At 56.4% G+C, this 16,456-nt stretch overlaps 1 protein-coding gene across 1 annotated transcript; it reads right to left on the reverse strand.

Moving 5' to 3' along the window:
- Positions 1 to 1,307: 1,307 nt before the first annotated feature.
- DPEP1 (dipeptidase 1) lies at positions 1,308 to 15,608 on the reverse strand. The gene is made up of 11 exons (XM_025427148.3): positions 15,479 to 15,608; positions 7,755 to 7,927; positions 3,838 to 3,970; positions 3,447 to 3,579; positions 3,189 to 3,339; positions 2,979 to 3,048; positions 2,517 to 2,693; positions 2,320 to 2,404; positions 2,164 to 2,239; positions 1,775 to 1,910; positions 1,308 to 1,680 (listed from the first exon to the last, which is right to left on the reverse strand). The coding sequence occupies exons 2-11, from the start codon at positions 7,856 to 7,858 to the stop codon at positions 1,513 to 1,515; spliced, it is 1,233 nt and encodes a 410-aa protein (XP_025282933.1). The 5' UTR covers positions 7,859 to 7,927; positions 15,479 to 15,608; the 3' UTR covers positions 1,308 to 1,512.
- Between the last annotated feature and the right edge of the window lie 848 nt (positions 15,609 to 16,456).

Consider the following 16,456-nt stretch of genomic DNA (forward strand, 5'->3'; position numbering starts at 1 on the left):
GACACCATGCATGGCCCTTCCTTGGCCTCCCATTCTCATCCACACTGCTTCCCACATCCTTGTGTCCCCCTGGTGCAATGATTTGCTGCTCTTCTATTGTGGGTGCCCCCATCTTGCTGGGCCTTGATTTGGTGTTTGTATGAAATGTGATGGAGGCTTAGATTTGGACCCCTCGGCCTCCACTTGCCCACTGGCTGGAGAAGGGTTCCCTGGACTCCACGGCAGGCACCCCCACCACCCAGGCCCCTTGCACCTGCGCACATCTGCGTGTGCATCCCGCCAGGGGAGGGGTGGCCCGTCTCCCCACCCCCACCCCATTTCCCTCACTCAAGAAAGGTCTCGAGCTTGGAACAAGGTTGAGCGGAAATGGAAATAAGCTGTAGCAGGACAAATGGAGAGTAGATAGCAGAGAGCTGCCTGGGACCAGATGGGTTTCTGGGTGGCACCACGGCTATGGCCTGTCTCTGGTGTGATGAGGGTTATTTCAAACCTTGAAAAAAATGCTTCCACGTAGCAAATTTGGTGTGCTACCTCCGCAACCCACCAGAGGGCCCCTTCCAGCAGTCTCCGCCAGAAAATCCTGTGGCTGCCTGAAGGCTTTCTGGTGGCTGATGGGGCCAAATCAGGGAGGAACCTTTACTTGCTATTTTTTCCTTGAATGTTAAATTGACCCAAAGTGATCAGCAAATACCCAGCAGTGTCCCTTCTGGTCATGTCAGATCAGCCTGGGAATGAGAGGCAGGGACCCTCACGGAGGCTGGGGGGCTGTCCAGTTTCAGGTGGGGGCTGTGCAGGGCTGGCTCTTCCTTTGCGGGCATTTTGGGCCCAGGGCATCTGGGCAGGGGAGCTCCTCCCTCACTATTAAAGCCTGTGCCTGTCCACATGGGGTGTTCCCAGAGGCTCTGGTCTAGAAAGGGGGTAGCAGGGCCAAGGGGCAGATGTGAACACATGTGTGTGCATGAGGATGTGGGGAGGGATGTGGGCACATGTGTGTGCATGAGGATGTGGAAGGGGTTTGCATACGTGTATGCGTAAGCATAGGCTTTTGTACACATGCATGAGTACACATGTAAAGGTGTGCCTTCCTGCAGGTGTGTGTGTACCTGGGAAGGGGGCACCAGGAGCCTAGACTGCGTTTGTAAAGACTTGAGCCCATGCAGAGCACTTTCAAAGAGGCTGAGCCCTTTCTGGTCCTACTCTTCCAGGACGCAGGCACTCCTGTGCCTTCAGGTCCAGCCTGGGACCGTTTGCACAGGATTTGCCCTCGGATGCTCAGAAACCCCCTCCAGGGACACACATCCTCATGATTCAGAAGGGTTGTTGGCCTTTATTGACAGTACAGTGTGTGTTAGTCTGGAAGTGCCCACGCCCTACTGCCTCAGGTGAGCCCAGGTACCTGCTCAGGAGAGCCCAGGCTTTGTGCATGGGGAGCAGCATCCTGGAATCTCTCTGCACTGAGGGCCACAGTATCCCCAGAGCTGTAGGAGCCCAGGAGGTCCGGACCCCAGAGCATCATAGGAGACACAGGCCGAGGAGGACGGTGGTGAGGGAGGCCAGCAGGACCCTTGGCTGGTGGTGGAAGCTGGGGGCCTCTGAGTAGCCATAGTTGGTCCTGCAGGAATCCTGCAGCTTGTCCAGGGAGATGGGCTCCTCCTCGGGAGTTTGTGTGTGATCACTCACCTGGGGACAGACACAGGTTGGGCTGCCTGCCTGCCTGCCTGCATCCCTCCCTCCCAGCAGAGAAAGCTGGGTAAGCACAGCTGCCCCTCCTCACCCGTTCCACTGCCTCGAAAACCCGGAGCAGGTTGTTGGCCAGGACACCCCTGACCTCCGCTTCTGTCCACTGCCTCCTGAGTAGCTCAGCCACCAGGTCTGGGTACTTGGACACGTCTTCAAGCCCCAAGGGGAGCCTGAGGTGAGGGCAGAGAGAACCAAGCTCTGCATCCTAGGGGTCAGGGCCTCAGAAGCCTGTCCACCTTCCCACAAATCACTGAGCTGCCCATGCTCCCATCCCAAGGCCTTGGGGGCCCCAATGGAGTGGCTTCTAGAGTGAGACATACTTTGCCTGGTCACAGTTACACACTTTCCAGCTTCAGACTCTCATAACATGTTTATGGGAGGCATGACCCATCTCATCCACAGGACACTGGCCTTGCCCCTTACCTGGAGACACCATCAAAGTCCCCACCAAAGCCCACAGCTCCAGCTCCTGCCACCTTCTTGATGTGATCCAGATGGTCTGCCAAAGAAGGCAACAGGTGTGGGTCCTGGGAGCAGCCCTCCCCTACTCAGCTCCTGGGGCCACTCACATCTGCCTACCTGCTACTTGGGACAGGGTGGCCTCCTTTTTGCAGGAAACGTAGTCATTGTAGAAATTCACCATCACCAGGCTACCTGTCTGGTTCTGCTTAGGAGAAGGGTGGAGCAGTGGGCCAAGAGCAAGCACCGCACCTCAGGACCAGTCCAGGGAACAGGGCAGACGGCCCCCAACCCCAGCCTGTCCCCTAGCCCCTCACCACCAGCTGAAGTACATCATCAGGCACGTTGCGCCGGTGCTGACACAGGCTGTAGGCCGAGGAGTGGCTGAAGAGGACGGGAGCCTTGGACAGACTAAGGGCATCCTTCATGGTGCTCACAGACACGTGGGCCAAGTCAATGATGACCCCCAGCCGGTTCATCTCCTTCACCACACGCTGCATGGACACAAGGCTCAGCAGCCAGCCTTCTAGGGTTCACTGAAGCCCCCCATGACAAGGCCAGGCATGGGGAGGAGCGGATTTGGGCAAGGGCCTTGCTGGACCAGGTATTAATGAACTCTTCAATGGCTAGGAGATGACCCACAGGTTCCAGGGAACACCCACCCTGAGACAACCCCTGCTAGCTCCAGCTGACTGAACTGAGGGCCTGAGAGACAGGACCCTGTGTCCTGGTCACTTCTCTGAGGGTGACAGTGGTCTTTGCTGAATGCCCTCCCTCACCTGGCCAAAGGGTGACAGGCCTTGGCTCTCGCCCTTGTCCTCTCCTGTGTCCACCAGCCAGTTGTCAGCCCTGGGAGAGCAGAAAGCAGGTATCCCAGGGGCAGAACAGTCATCCTGGTCCTCCCACACCTAGGACTCCCTGAAGGACAGCAAGGTGCCGGAGAGAGGCAGACCCTCGTTTGGCCCGTGGGCCCTCCTGTGCGCACTTACCAGGGTGTGTTGCAGCTGTGGGTGAGAGTCATGTACCGCATGCCCAGGTGGTAGAGTGTCCGCAGGACGCCCAGGCTGCTGTCTATGGAGTGGCCCCCCTCCACACCAACAAGACTGGCTATCTTCCCCTCCTGGAAGGCCTGCCGGATGCCTGTGGGGAGAGCCAACTGCGGCGGAGTGTCCCTGGAGCCTCCACATAAGGCATATCTGGGCAGCTCTAGCTGCTCTGTTGAGGGCTGGGGCTGGACCAGGACCCACCTGTGCTGTTGGTGACACACACAAAGGTCTCCGGGTACATCTGGCACATGCGATGGATGACATCGATCTGCTCCAGTGTCCTCTTCACAGCGTCTTTGTTCTGGGTGTCACAGGGTGTGTATGCGGACCAGAACTAGGGGCCACAGGGGAGAGGTGCTAGTAGGGAGGCTCTGGGTCCCACCCTCACAGGCATGTGGGCATCGGGCTCCCCTCCCATCTTGGAAGCCCTCCCATGGCCTGTGTGGCTCTCCAAGTCCCTTCCAAAGACCTGTGTCTTCAAGGGGCTTAGGAGGTCCACGGCCACCAGGGAGGACCTGCGCCATAGCCCGGACACAGAGGAGGGGTGAAGGGACCCCAGCACAGGCAAATGTAGGGCTGGGCTGAGCCATACCTGGCCCCCCACAAAACCAGCCTTCAGCTTGGGGATGTTGGTGTGTGTGTGGGTGAGACTCGTCAGGTTGGCCGCCTCAACCTGAAGCTGGTTGTTGAACCTGGTTAGCAGCTGCCAGGGCAGGTCGTTGTGCCTGGGGAAGGCCAGAGAAAGGCTCAGAGGCCAGCCAGGATGGCCCCATGGACCTGGGGCCTCCAAGCCTCCGAACAAAAGCCAGCCACTGGGGTGACAGACTGCTCCTTGTGTGAACACACCTAAGCACAGATTAGCCGCTCCACGGTGCTCCACACCCAGGCCAGGTAACGGAGCTGAGAGAACCTCTGGGAGGTCTTCCCTGCGAGGACCCTTCCTGGGGAAGAGGGAGGAGCAGGGGCAGGAATTCCAACAGTCTGTGACACTGGGTAGCTGGGTGTGGGACGCTGAGAATTTGCACAAGATGAAATCCTCCCCTTGCAGGGAGGGGGCGGGGATGTGGGTGTGGCCTGCCTTTGGAGACCTGGCTCCCCCACCCCACCCCACCCTCCTGTGACTGCTGGAGCAGGGCATCAGGGGCTCTGTGACAGCCCCGCCCCATTTCCGAGCACAGCCTTCTATGCTTGCACAGCACTGAGGCCCATCTGAGCCTTCCCAGGAGCCATAGGAGCTAGTGCTTTGGAGGGAGGCTGGGGCGGGGAGGGAGGGGGAAGGAGTGGGGCTGAATGTAAGCAGCTGGTCTGGGCTACAAAGGCAGAACCCACAGGGCTGGACCCAAGAACCAGGAGTTGCCCAAAGGAGGAGAGACCTCTGGGATGCCTGGTCTCCCTCGGTTGCATAGACGGAAGAGACATGGGCCAGGGAGCTGGTTGGAAATGCAGAGTCTCGGGCCCATCTCAGACCTGCCAGCTGGAAACTGCGCTGGAATCAGCGAAGTCTGGAACTCAGGACACCTGTGAAGGCGCTCCTGCTGGATCCCTAATACAGTGCCAAGGGGCCTTCGTCCTGGCGCTTCGCCAGCCCTCCCAGCCCCATCCCAGGGGGCACTGCCCTATGTGGGTGGCCACTCCTGGTTTTGAGACCGCTCCTCCCAGGACCAGCAGCCCCAGGCTCACCCCCCATCTAGTTCCCATCTCCAACCCCTCCTCCCACCTCTCAACTCAGTTTTTCCACCTGGAACATGGGGATGCTTTGGTACTTTAGAGTACATGGGAGGGTAGATGAGGACCTCAGGCCAGCCACCCCTGGGTGGAGCTTTTCCAAAGCAAGTTGGGCCCAGACCCTGGAAGCCCCCCCTGCTCTCTTGGGGGGCTCCTGTCATAACTGTGTTTTGATGGGACAGGGTGTGGGCTGGTGGTCAGGACGCCTTTGCTGGTGGAGTGGTGGATGGGGTAGGTAAACTTCAGAGTACCAGGGCCTCTGGGGGCAGGGCGGGGCAGGGCCTTGCACAGGACTTTGCCCTACCCCCACCCCCCCACCCCACCCCCCATCCCCGCCTCCGAGGTTGCCACACCCTCTAGCTGTCAGCCTGGAAACCACCAGGAGGGAGGGGCACTTTCACTGGAACCCACAGCAGGGAACAGAGGCCACCTTCGGCCTGCTGTCAACACTGCTGTTCTAGACCCTGCTGGATCCACCCTCCTTATCTGTGAGGCCAGGGCAGCGTCCTCAGAGGTGACAGGAGGACCCTGTCCCATTCCAAGGGGACAGGTGACAAGTCCCAGCCCTTGAATGACAGCTAGCTATTGTCGGAGAGATTACTGGTGGCTTCTTATCTCCACCTTTTTCTTAGTAACAGAAACCCCTATTTTTGGCCATTTGAAATAGAGATAGGGATCCCTGGGTGGCGCAGCGGTTTGGCGCCTGCCTTTGGCCCAGGGCGCGATCCTGGAGACCTGGGATCGAGTCCCACGTCGGGTTCCCGGTGCATGGAGCCTGCTTCTCCCTCTGCCTGTGTCTCTGCCTCTCTCTCTCTCTGTAACTATCATAAATAAATAAAAATTAAAAAAAAAAAGAAATAGAGATACTTTCTTGCCCCTGTATGGCGGGTATGGCCATGTGACAAGTTCTGCCGTTTGGGAGCTTCCGAAAGCTCTCCTTCACAGACAGCTGTAGCTCAGTCCGTGTCCTCCGTGTCCCCTGCTCACTCCTGCTGGCTGGCATGCCGATGGAGACGGCCGCTTATAGCAGCCCGTGACCATTATGAAACACCACGCCGGGCCTCCCTCTGGATGTCTCTCGACTTGGGTCTCTTGCCCCAAGAGTAATGCAGGTAGCTGATACCCAAGCGTTGGGTTTGGTCCTGTCAGCCTCGTCTTCACTTTGTAGCTCTCTGGACTATCTCAGGTCCCCAGACTCCAGTTCCCTGAGCATTCCTGGCTGTCTGGGCCCTTGGATCCAACTCACCTGTCATGTGGGCCTCAGGAACCCCACTCTGTGCCCAGCCACCCCTTGGCCCTGAGAATCAGGGAGCAGAGCAGCTTCCCTGACTCACACCTTTGGCATCTGCGCATTCGCTGGCCACCGACCAGACAGCGGTGGCTCCGTCCCGGGAGGGCGGGAGGGGTACCCAGGTAGCAGCCTCTGAGGAGACTTGGCCTCACCCTCCTCGGAGCATGTATGAGGGGACCCTGGGGCCAAGGAGGAGCTACAGGGAGGGAGGGGTGCACGACCTCCTTTCTCTTGGGCCACCGCAGCTCCCTGGGCTTCCCATAGAATGACATAGCCCATTTTCTTAGTTTTTTGTCCAACAAAGCCCAGAACACCTGCCAAATAGTAATAACTGGAGCATTTACCGAACAGTTGCTGGGAGCAGACAGAGACACACACGGGTGCCCTCCTAACGGTGCTGCACCCAGGGTGTGCTAGTGCATGCCACAGGCCACTCTTGGGCGGCACACACAGGGGTCCAGTTCCTGCTGTCTGCTGGTTGGCAGGGGAACCGCAGCAGAAGGGAAGCAGGAGTGGGTGTGGTGTGTGCACAGGTGGCATTTCACACAGGGGTCAGGAAAGGTGGCCTGAGCAAAGCTCAGGAGGAGAAGAGAGTGGGAGCATGGTGTGAGGACAAGCGGGGACAGTGGGACCTGCCTGGAGCATCTGGGGGTGTGAGGATGGCCAGGGGGGGTCTTGGGGGCTGAAAGCAGACTTGGGCTCTACTCTGAGCTCAGTGGGAGACGCGGCGAGTGGAGGGTTTGAGCCAGAAGGACCGGAGCTGGAACTTATATCTCCCACACTCCCCTGGCTGCAGCTCTGAGCCTGGACCTTGGCTGGCGGAAACCAGGACAGAGGCTCACTGGTGACCCGGTGGAGGTGGAGGTGAAGTGGGGGCAGGGAGAGAGGGTGGGTGCAGATGCAGGACATAAACTCTGCTGGGGCAGCTGTGACACCAGAGGCACAACAAGATGGGAAGGGGTCTGCAGGAGTGGGTGCGTCAGGGAGCACACCAGTGAGGTCATGCTAGGCAGACAGCACAGAGGTGACCCAGGGGCCCCTTGCCTGGTGAGTCACCCCCAGGTGGATACATCTCAGAGGAGGGTCACAAGGGCCAGGAAAGGCCTCCCGGGGGCTGGTGGCAGACACCACCCTTACCCACAGCTTCAGGTGAAGCAGCAAAGGCCCAGTGAGGAAGTATGGCCCCTTGGATTTTGTGGCTAGTTGGAGGCATGCCCAGGGCCAGGTGCCACCATCTTCTACCCCCAGCACCCACTCCAGGCTGGGATCTGGCACCTACGGGCACAGGGGGGTCAGGTTGTAGGACACCCCAGGTGCTGCTGAGAGCCACAGGGGCTTTGCAACTGCTCCACTCCTGCTGAAGCTTTGGAAAGCCCTAACAGACCCCACAAGGAAACTGAGTCCCAGCAGAGATAGGTCTGTCAAATCAAGGGCACATGAGCTCCTGCCCCTGCAGCCCCAGATCCCTAGTCCCAGGACATGTGGCCACTCACCCGTCGATGACAGGTGTGCCCCGCATGATCCTCTCAGCCTCATCCCGGAACCGGTCTCCAGCACAGATGGCCACCAGGGGCCAGAGCCACCAGCTGATCCACATGACACAATCCACCAGGCTGGCCTGTGCACGGCGAGGTCCAGCGGAGGCCGTAAGGAGCTGCTGTGTGTGCTGGAAGAGAGAGCAGAGGTCTTCAGTCTGGCTGATTGTTGCCAGGAGCCGTCCCATTCAAGGCTCCCAGTGTTCAATCAGTAACCAACACTTCCCTGAGAAGGGGGCGGGGGGTGCAGATGGAAAGCCCTGGACCCTGTGGGCTGGGTGCAGCTGTTGGGCCATAAAGGAGGCTGCTGATGCCAAGAGACTACCCAGAGCCCCGGTGAAAGGGCAGCTTGGGAGAGGCCACTCAGGGTAAGTGGTCAACCAGTGGTCGTGTTGTTACTGTCACCACACCCCTTTATTTGCCTGTAAAAATAGCTTCAGGTGAGCATGGAAGATGGCATGTGGCCCCGGATGCTCCCACCACACCTCACCTAGTGCTCCTGGCCTGCAGCCCTCAGCGTCCCGGCCACCCCGACCCCGGCTGCAGAGCAGGCTGGACCTGGGGGTTTAGGCCAGAAATCTGGAGCGTCAGCGTTTTGCAGCCCTGCTGCCCACTCAGGGCCCCTGGTGCGTGGTCACTGCCAGAACCAGAGGATCCTGGTCCCAGGCTGGGCCACCATCCAGGGTTCTAGGCGGCAGCAGGACTGGGAGGGAACCAGGCCAGGAAGGCTAGTGAGGGGTGTGGGTGAGGTAGGGAGACCCCAGCTGCTCTGCGTCCTCAGGGCCCTCTCAGGGATGGGGCGGCACGCAGACCCTGTGCCCTCCTGGGTTCTTGACGCCCCAGCTTCTGGACAGCACTGGCCCCTCAAGCAGACCAGCCCTGCAGAGCCCTCGCTGGGTCCCCAGCACCCCCGAGGACAGACCTGAGAAGGGAGGTCGTGTCCCAGCCCTGGCTCTGCCACCATTAGTGGTGTGTCCGTGCCTGGACTTCTGCCCATTTGTCCCCGTGGAAGTGACAGCAGGAAGGCCCCTGTGCAGCGTTGGCAGCCCTTCTCCACCCAGCACTCTCAGCAGACCACGGGGGCGGGGGGCTGTGACGAAGCATGACCTGTTGGAACCACACGTCCCTGCGCGGGAGACACGCACACAGCTTCTACGGCCACCTGCCTCCGACCCCCATGACCCGTCTCCCCGACACCTGAACGCTGCTTCGTGGGCATTTCGGGCTCTCGTGCCGGCACACCTGCCTTTTCCACTGCCCACTCCCCTTCTCTGGGAACCTCTCCTGGAATCCGTTCTCTGTTTTTATGAACATGTGCCTACCCCCTATTTTCCTATTTATTTCTAACTTTATTTTCTTCTCCTTCTTGCTTCAGAGTTGGATCTTTAAAAAAAATATATTTTATTTATTTATTCATGAGAGACACAGAGAGGCAGAGACCTAGGCAGAGGGAGAAGAAGGCATGCGAGGAGCCCAATGTAGGACTCGATCCCAGGACCCCGGGATCATGACCTGAGCCAAAGGCAGATGCTCAACCACTGAGCCACCCAGGTGCCCCTAGAGTTGGATCTTAAAAGTGCATAATTGTATTTTATTAGCCTCATCTGAGCATGTTTCTCTTTATTTATTTTTATTTTTTTTAAGATTTATTTATTTATTAATTCATGAGAGACACACAGAGAGAGAGAGGCAGAGACACAGGCAGAGGGAGAAGCAGGCTCCATGCAGGGAGCCTGACGCAGGACTCGATCCCAGGTCTCCAGGATCATGTCCTGGGCTGAAGGCAGAGCTAAACCGCTGAGCCACCAGGGCTGCCCAACATGTTTGTCTTTAAATATGATCGTTCAAGCCAGTGCAATGGCAGTGGTGCTGGGTCCACTGTTTCTTGTCCTACCTCCAGGCTCCTCCCCTCTTTCTTGCATTTGCCAAAATTTTCAGGTTATTTCAATTCCTCTCACAATAGCAAGTTCCTTATTTTCTCCTCTCTAGATAGGTATTTATTCTAATTTATTTCTCACTTGTCTACAGTGCTTTCTCGTACCATTCTCCAAGAACGGTGGCATCCTTGTGAACTCACACGGATAATGGGCCCAACCCTTTCTTGTCTGCCTTCCAGTACCGTGACACCCGCACGTCAGATTTCATTGTCTGTACATGGTCTCTCTGGGTCAAATTCTCTATCCCTTTATCCTCCCCATGTGACTCTATGCTTGTCCTTTGAACCCTGCCTCACCCTTGATTTTGACCTTCTCTCCATTTTCAAATTCAGAATTCATTGGCTTTAATTATTTTTAAAGAAACTTAATTCTAGGGAAGCCTGGGTGGCTCAGCGGTTGAGTGTCTGCTTTCAGCTCAGGGTGTGATCCCGGGTCCTGGCATCGAGTCCCACATTGGGCTCCCTGCATGGAGCCTGCTTCTCCCTCTGCCTGTGTCTCTGCCTCTCTCTGTGTCTCTCATGAATAAATAAATAAAATCTTCAAAAAAAATAAATTCTGGGCAGCCTGGTGGCGCAGCGGTTTAGTGCCGCCTGCAGCCCAGGGTGTAATCCTGGAGATGGAGACCCGGTATTGGGTCCCACATCAGGCTCCCTGCAAGGAGCCTGCTTCTCCCTCTGCCTGTGTCTCTGTCTCTCTCTCCCTGTGTGTGTCTCTCATGAATAAATAAATCAATAAAATCTTAAAAAAAAAAAAAAAAGCTTTAAAAAAAAATTCTAGGGGCATCTGGGTGGCTCCTATTGGTGAAATGTCTGCCTTTGGCTCAAGTCATGATCCCGGGGTCCTGGGATCAAGTCTAGCATCGGGCTCCCTGCTCCGAGGGGAGTCTGCTTCTTCCTCTGCTTGTGCTCCCTCCCTTTCTCTCTCAAATAAATAAAACCTTTTAAAAAAGAAAAGAGTAGCCAGTAGTTTTGCTGCACATGTACTAATGGGTGGTAAACCACCTTCCCTCAGAACTTGAGGGCTGTGGTCCGCCTGTGCCGAGGTGTTGATGGGGTATCCTGTGCAGGTCTGAGCCCTGGGTCTTTGTGGGGAGGGGATGTGTTTTCTGTCCACAATGGGCCCGAGTCACCTCCTCATCCTGGGCCTTCTGCAGTTTTTCCATGGGGTGTCTTACTCTGAGGCTGTTTTCCATCCCACTAGCTCAGCATCGGGGTCTACTGGTGAGGAGTCTGCGTGTGGTAGAGGGGCGCGCTAGCACTCCTTCCCCACCACTGCTCGCTCTCCTCTTTCTGGCACTGCTCTCCGCAGGAACGCTGGACCTCCTGCGTCCATCCTTTAGGTCTCCTCTTGTAGGTTTTCTTGTGCTTTTATTCTCTGCGCTAAGAGATTGCCTCAGTTTTGACTTTGAGCACTTTTAATCTTTTCTTTCAGGAATTACATATTTAATCTCCCAAGAGTGGTCCCCTGGGTTTTTGCTGTTGATGTCTTCCCCTCAGCACCCTGTTTTTGTTATGGAAACAATGCCTGATAGCAGAGGTTCTGTTTTCTTCTGTTTACCAGAAGATAATCTGTTTCCTCTGACTCATTTTCCCCCATAGTTTATCTGGACCTTTCCATGATTTCCTCAATCCAACTGGCCATCTCTTTCACTTCACATTTAAGAAGGCAGTGACACCAAAGCTGGGTGTGCTGTATAAACAGGCAGGCTCTTCACTCAGGTTTGGTGTAAAATGAGCCAGAGGGAGGCCAGCGTGATGATGGGGACCCCTCAATGCCAGAACTCCTCCCTGATTTCCAAACAAATGAACAAATAAGCAAACATTTAGAGAAGCCCCTCCTGGCTCTAGGATCCTGCGTTTAGGTGAGCGTGAGTTGGGCAGTCAGCCAATGCTGATTGGGGCCATCTTTCTCACTCTACCCCTGCAGCATGAGAGTGGAGTTCCTTTTGGGTGTCTGCTGGGTGGGCTGCCCGTCCGTCCCCTGCAGCCCTCTCTGTAAATATTCCCAATGGATCTTCCTCACTCGGCTTCCTAGGTGGGCTCTTCCATCCTATTTTTCATTCCCAGAAATGAATAGAAATCTGCCTGCTGTTGGATGCTCTCCACTCTCTGATGTTGTGAGTTCTTTTGGATTCTCTTCTTACCCAATGCACGAGAACAGGGATGCTTGTCTTCTCTTCCATTATCTCTGGGGGATGCAAGTGTGGCACTTATGAAGGTTTCTCATAGCATTTTCTTCTCATTCCAAGTCCCTCCACTTGCTGTGGTGGCTACACCCAGTACGCATCTTTACATCCTCATGTCGTAGTGCTTCAGGGAAAGCCAGGGGCCCGCCTGGTCCAGGCCCCTCATTTTTAAGGACTCACTATGAGGAGACAGGTAAGGAGGTGGAAATAGTGCTTCGTGAAGAGCACACACTTCAGAATCAGTCCAGTGTTCAAACCGCTGGCTGTGGCAGATTGCATCTCTCAGAGACAGCTGCACCAACGCCTCCCAGCCCGTAGGCTGTCCTCACAGTGAACCCTGACCCCTCTGCTGGGACCTCCCTGCCTCGCTCTCCCAGCTGGTAGGTGGTGGCAGGCATGACTTCTGTGTTCTCTGTCCTGTTCGCCCCTGGAAACCTGCCAACACCCCTAGCACAGCCTGGATACAGGCCTTCAGGTGATCCCAGCTGAGGCCCAGACCCTGGAGGTCAGAGACTGGCTGCCTCCCACCCCCGGCCGCTGATGAAATCTCAGCCCACAGGAAAAAAGAGTGCCAACACGCTCATATGCACTAGCTGCTACATCCTGGGATCATTTGTTACACAGCATAGAGGACTGACACACTGGCCATTTCCTGTGACCAGTGACTTCTGTTTTCTTGTCAGTGAAATGGGGATGAAGAATCCTAACCTCATAGGACCTCTGGGAAGCCCTTCACGAGTGCCACTCTGTCTGTGCCCCAGGGTTGCTTCCTTTCAGGGAAGAGAAAGCTCTCATGCCCACTTCTCATCTCAGTCTCACTCACATGATGTTGGATAATGACTGTGGGTGGTCCTCAACCCGTGGGATGGAAGCCAGGGACAGTGCTCTTGCCAGCAGTTCCTGGGAGGATATCCTGAGACCACCCTGACCAGGCCCCTCTCATACACTTCTCTCCTCCTGGCCCCCTGGCCATTTCCCATGGACGTGGCCTCCACCCAATCCTTGTCTCAAGCCCTGCTTTCAGGGGAGCCACTCAGTAGTTTGCTTTAAATTGTAGCTCTTTTTATTTAAATAAAGGGAAGAGTGTTATTAGTTGAGAAGTCAGCATCAGAAACAGAAGGAACACAGTGAAAAGGAATACGTGGGAACAGAACATCTCAGCCTGAGCCACAGGGAGGTCGCACACAGAAACCGACAGCTTTCCTGTCCTGGGAGAGGTCATGGCCCAGCTGGTGGGCAGAGCCTCCTTGCAAACCCCCTGCACAGGCAGCTGGGGTGCTACCTTGGGGGCCGAGAGTCTCTAGGCCCTGTCGTAGCAGCACCAGGGAATGAATTACCAGCTGGAGCTCACCAGAACTGCATCATGGCAGGGGACCCAAGGAAGCCCCTCCCACCAGTTTCTCCTGCCCTCGTGCCTCCAACTAGCTCACAGCAGCATGGAGGTCCCAAGACCCACGACCCAGCATCCCTCAAGGACACATGCACTGTGGTACACGAGTAAGCACATACGGAGATATACACACACATAGAAACATGCCAACAGGGGATCCCTGGGTGGCGCAGCGGTTTAGCGCCTGCCTTTGGCCCAGGGCGCGATCCTGGAGACCTGGGATCGAATCCCACGTCGGGCTCCCGGTGCATGGAGCCTGTTTCTCCCTCTGCCTGTGTCTCTCCCTCTTTCTCTGTGACTATCATAAAAAAAAAAAAAAAGAAACATGCCAACACAGCCCACCACACACCTCCCACATGAGCGTGCGTTCACACCCCACACACACACTGTGAAAGCAGAGTGACACATCCCATATATACCTGCACAGTGACACGCACACATCACATGCATGCAAACATGCCCTGCCCCTGTAACAAGCATGTGCACACCCCATCCACATCCACATCTACATATCCTTGCATCTCCACAAGTGGACACATGCAGACACACCGGCCCATGACCCACACACTTGCACACATGACACAAACATCACAGACAAGAATGCCTGGACACACCCCAAACCCAAGCATGCAGACATGTGTACATACCGATGGACACACGCATGCATACTTTTCCACATGTGATAAGCAAACACACACTCGGCTGTCTAGATGTGTGCAAACATAGAGACACCGTTCGTAAGCCCACACACACTCAGACGTAGGCACATCCATGTGATCACACACCACATGCACATATGCCCTGTCATATGCACGCATAGCCCGCCCAAGCACCTGCAGCACAGCCCTTAGCCCCAGTGACCACTGATGGAGCCTGGCATGCAATGGCCTCAAGTGGGCCTGGAGAGACGATGGAGCAGGGCCAGGTGATGTGTTCCTGAGAGAACTCAGGGTGCAAGGGCAGCTCCAGCCTTTCTCCCAGGCTACACTGGCCCTGGAGTGTCCTCAAGCCCCTCAACCTTCCAGGCCCAGCCAGGAGGCCACCACACTGACCTCTATCCCCCAGAAAGCCTCGCTTCCCAGTGTCTACACAGATAACATCTTTGTCCATCCAACCTTTGGGAGTTGTGTTCAGGCTGGTGGCTTCTCCATAGCCTTCCTGGCCCTGCATTGTCCCCTACTCCCCAGGGGAGACCACAGAAACCTGCTGGCCACCTCCACTGCTCTGAGCCTCATGACCTACTGTCCATATGGCAGTGGGCCTCCCTCAGGGACTTCCCCAAGATGCTCCTATGAGGAGCTGGCCCCTTAGCCTCAGCTGGGAAGGGAGGGCTCCAGCCTTGTCGCTTTGTCTCACCACTTCCCCAACTCCAGAAGTGAACCCTTTTTATTTGAGACAGAGAGAGAGAGAGAGAGAGAGAGGGAGCAGGAGGTAGGGTAGAGGGAGAGGAAGAGAGAGAATCATCAAGTGTATTCCCCTCTGAACACGGAGCCCTATGACCTATGAGGTGGGACTCGAACCCAGGACCCTGAGATTTCGACCTGAGCCAAAATCAAGAGTCAGATGCTTTTTTTTTCTTTAAGATTTTATTTATTTATTCATAAGAGACACACACAGAGAGAGAGAGAGAGAGAGAGAGGCAGAGACACAGGCAGAGGGAGAAGCAGATCCTTGTGGGAAGCCTGATGCGAGACTTGATCCCAGGACCCCGGGATCATGCCCTGAGCCGAAGGCAGATTCTCAACTGCTGAGCCACCCAAGCGCCCCAAGAGTCAGATGTCTAACCAACTGCTCCACCCCAGTGCCCCCAGAAGTGACCTTTTTATTCCTCTGCTGGTATCCAACTATTCCCCAAGAATCCCAAAACCCAGCCAGCTGGGCTTTGCTCACCCCACTCACAATGTACTCACTGGGGCCCCCTCCCCCTCCCCCTCCACAATGCACTCACTGGACCCTTCCTCCTCCTCTCCCTCACACACTCATCTGTTTGGTATGACTGAACTTGCCTCTGTCTCCCCAGGTCAAACTCCGAGGCTCCCTGGGCATACAGCAGGCACCTACTAATGAACTCAGCCTCATCCGGATGCCGAACAGGGGTGGAAGGAGACAGGCCTCCTAGGGCCTTAGAGCCCTGGCCCCAGACCCAGTTCCCGGTCTCCCCAGGACTCACCGTGGACAGGCTGGGGTGCTCTCTCGGCGCCTCTGGCGTCGGCTCCCGGATCCTGAGGGCTGGGGGGTTGTGTTTGTTTCTCCAAGTTGGTCCCTCCCCTGAGTTCTCCAGCCAGCTTCCCTCTCACATAAAAAGCCACCTCTTTAAAAACAAATTCCCCCGGGGGCCTCACAATGTACCCGTGGCAAGGAGAGGGACCCAGGGGCTTTAATGCCTTACACATGTCAGTTGGCTGTGGTTTGTGCAGACACGCAGGAGGCCCGTCGGGCTGGTGCATTTGGCCGTCCCAGGGGTGGGGGGTTTCCTGTCCCACAGGCTGGGCCCCAGGCCCCAGGGCAGCGGGAATCTGCTTGGAGCGGACCCCCCAGACAGTAATGCAGGGTGTTCACAGGTCAGGTGGGTGGGCAGCATTGAGCTCCAGGGAGGAGGGCAGGGAGCGGGAGGCTCATTGACCTCACCTGGGACCCTCCCCAAAGGCTCAGCAGCCCCCAGGCAGCAGGCAGCCTGTCACCCAAGGGCCAAGGATGCCCACCCAGACATTTCTTCCAGTTCCCAACCTCTGCCCACTGCCCTCATGCCCTGGGATCGGGAAGGACCTTCTATGCCCTCTCTCGGACATAGGAACAGGGTTGGCCCTTGTCTGGCCCAGAGGCTGGGGGCCCTGGGTTTCATGTGTGTAATGGGAGGCAGGGAGGCAGGTGATTACACACACACACACACACACACACACACACACACATTCCAGCTACTAGAGGATCACATGCAATCATGGATCAGAATGTCTCCTGGCAGAGCCACGGGGACTTTCAAAATCAAGAAGATCTCTCTGGGGACCAACTGGTAACTGGGGAATGGCTTCACCAAGTGGATTCAGAAATCTGAGGCTGGGTTAGGGGCACATGCCTTCAGGGGGGCTCCCCCAGCAGGTAGCAAGCTGTCCTGACACCCACGGGGCAAGGGACACAACTCTGCTAGACA

Source organism: Canis lupus, chromosome 5, assembly GCF_003254725.2.
Source record: "Canis lupus dingo isolate Sandy chromosome 5, ASM325472v2, whole genome shotgun sequence".
Taxonomy (NCBI): Eukaryota; Metazoa; Chordata; class Mammalia; order Carnivora; family Canidae; genus Canis; species Canis lupus.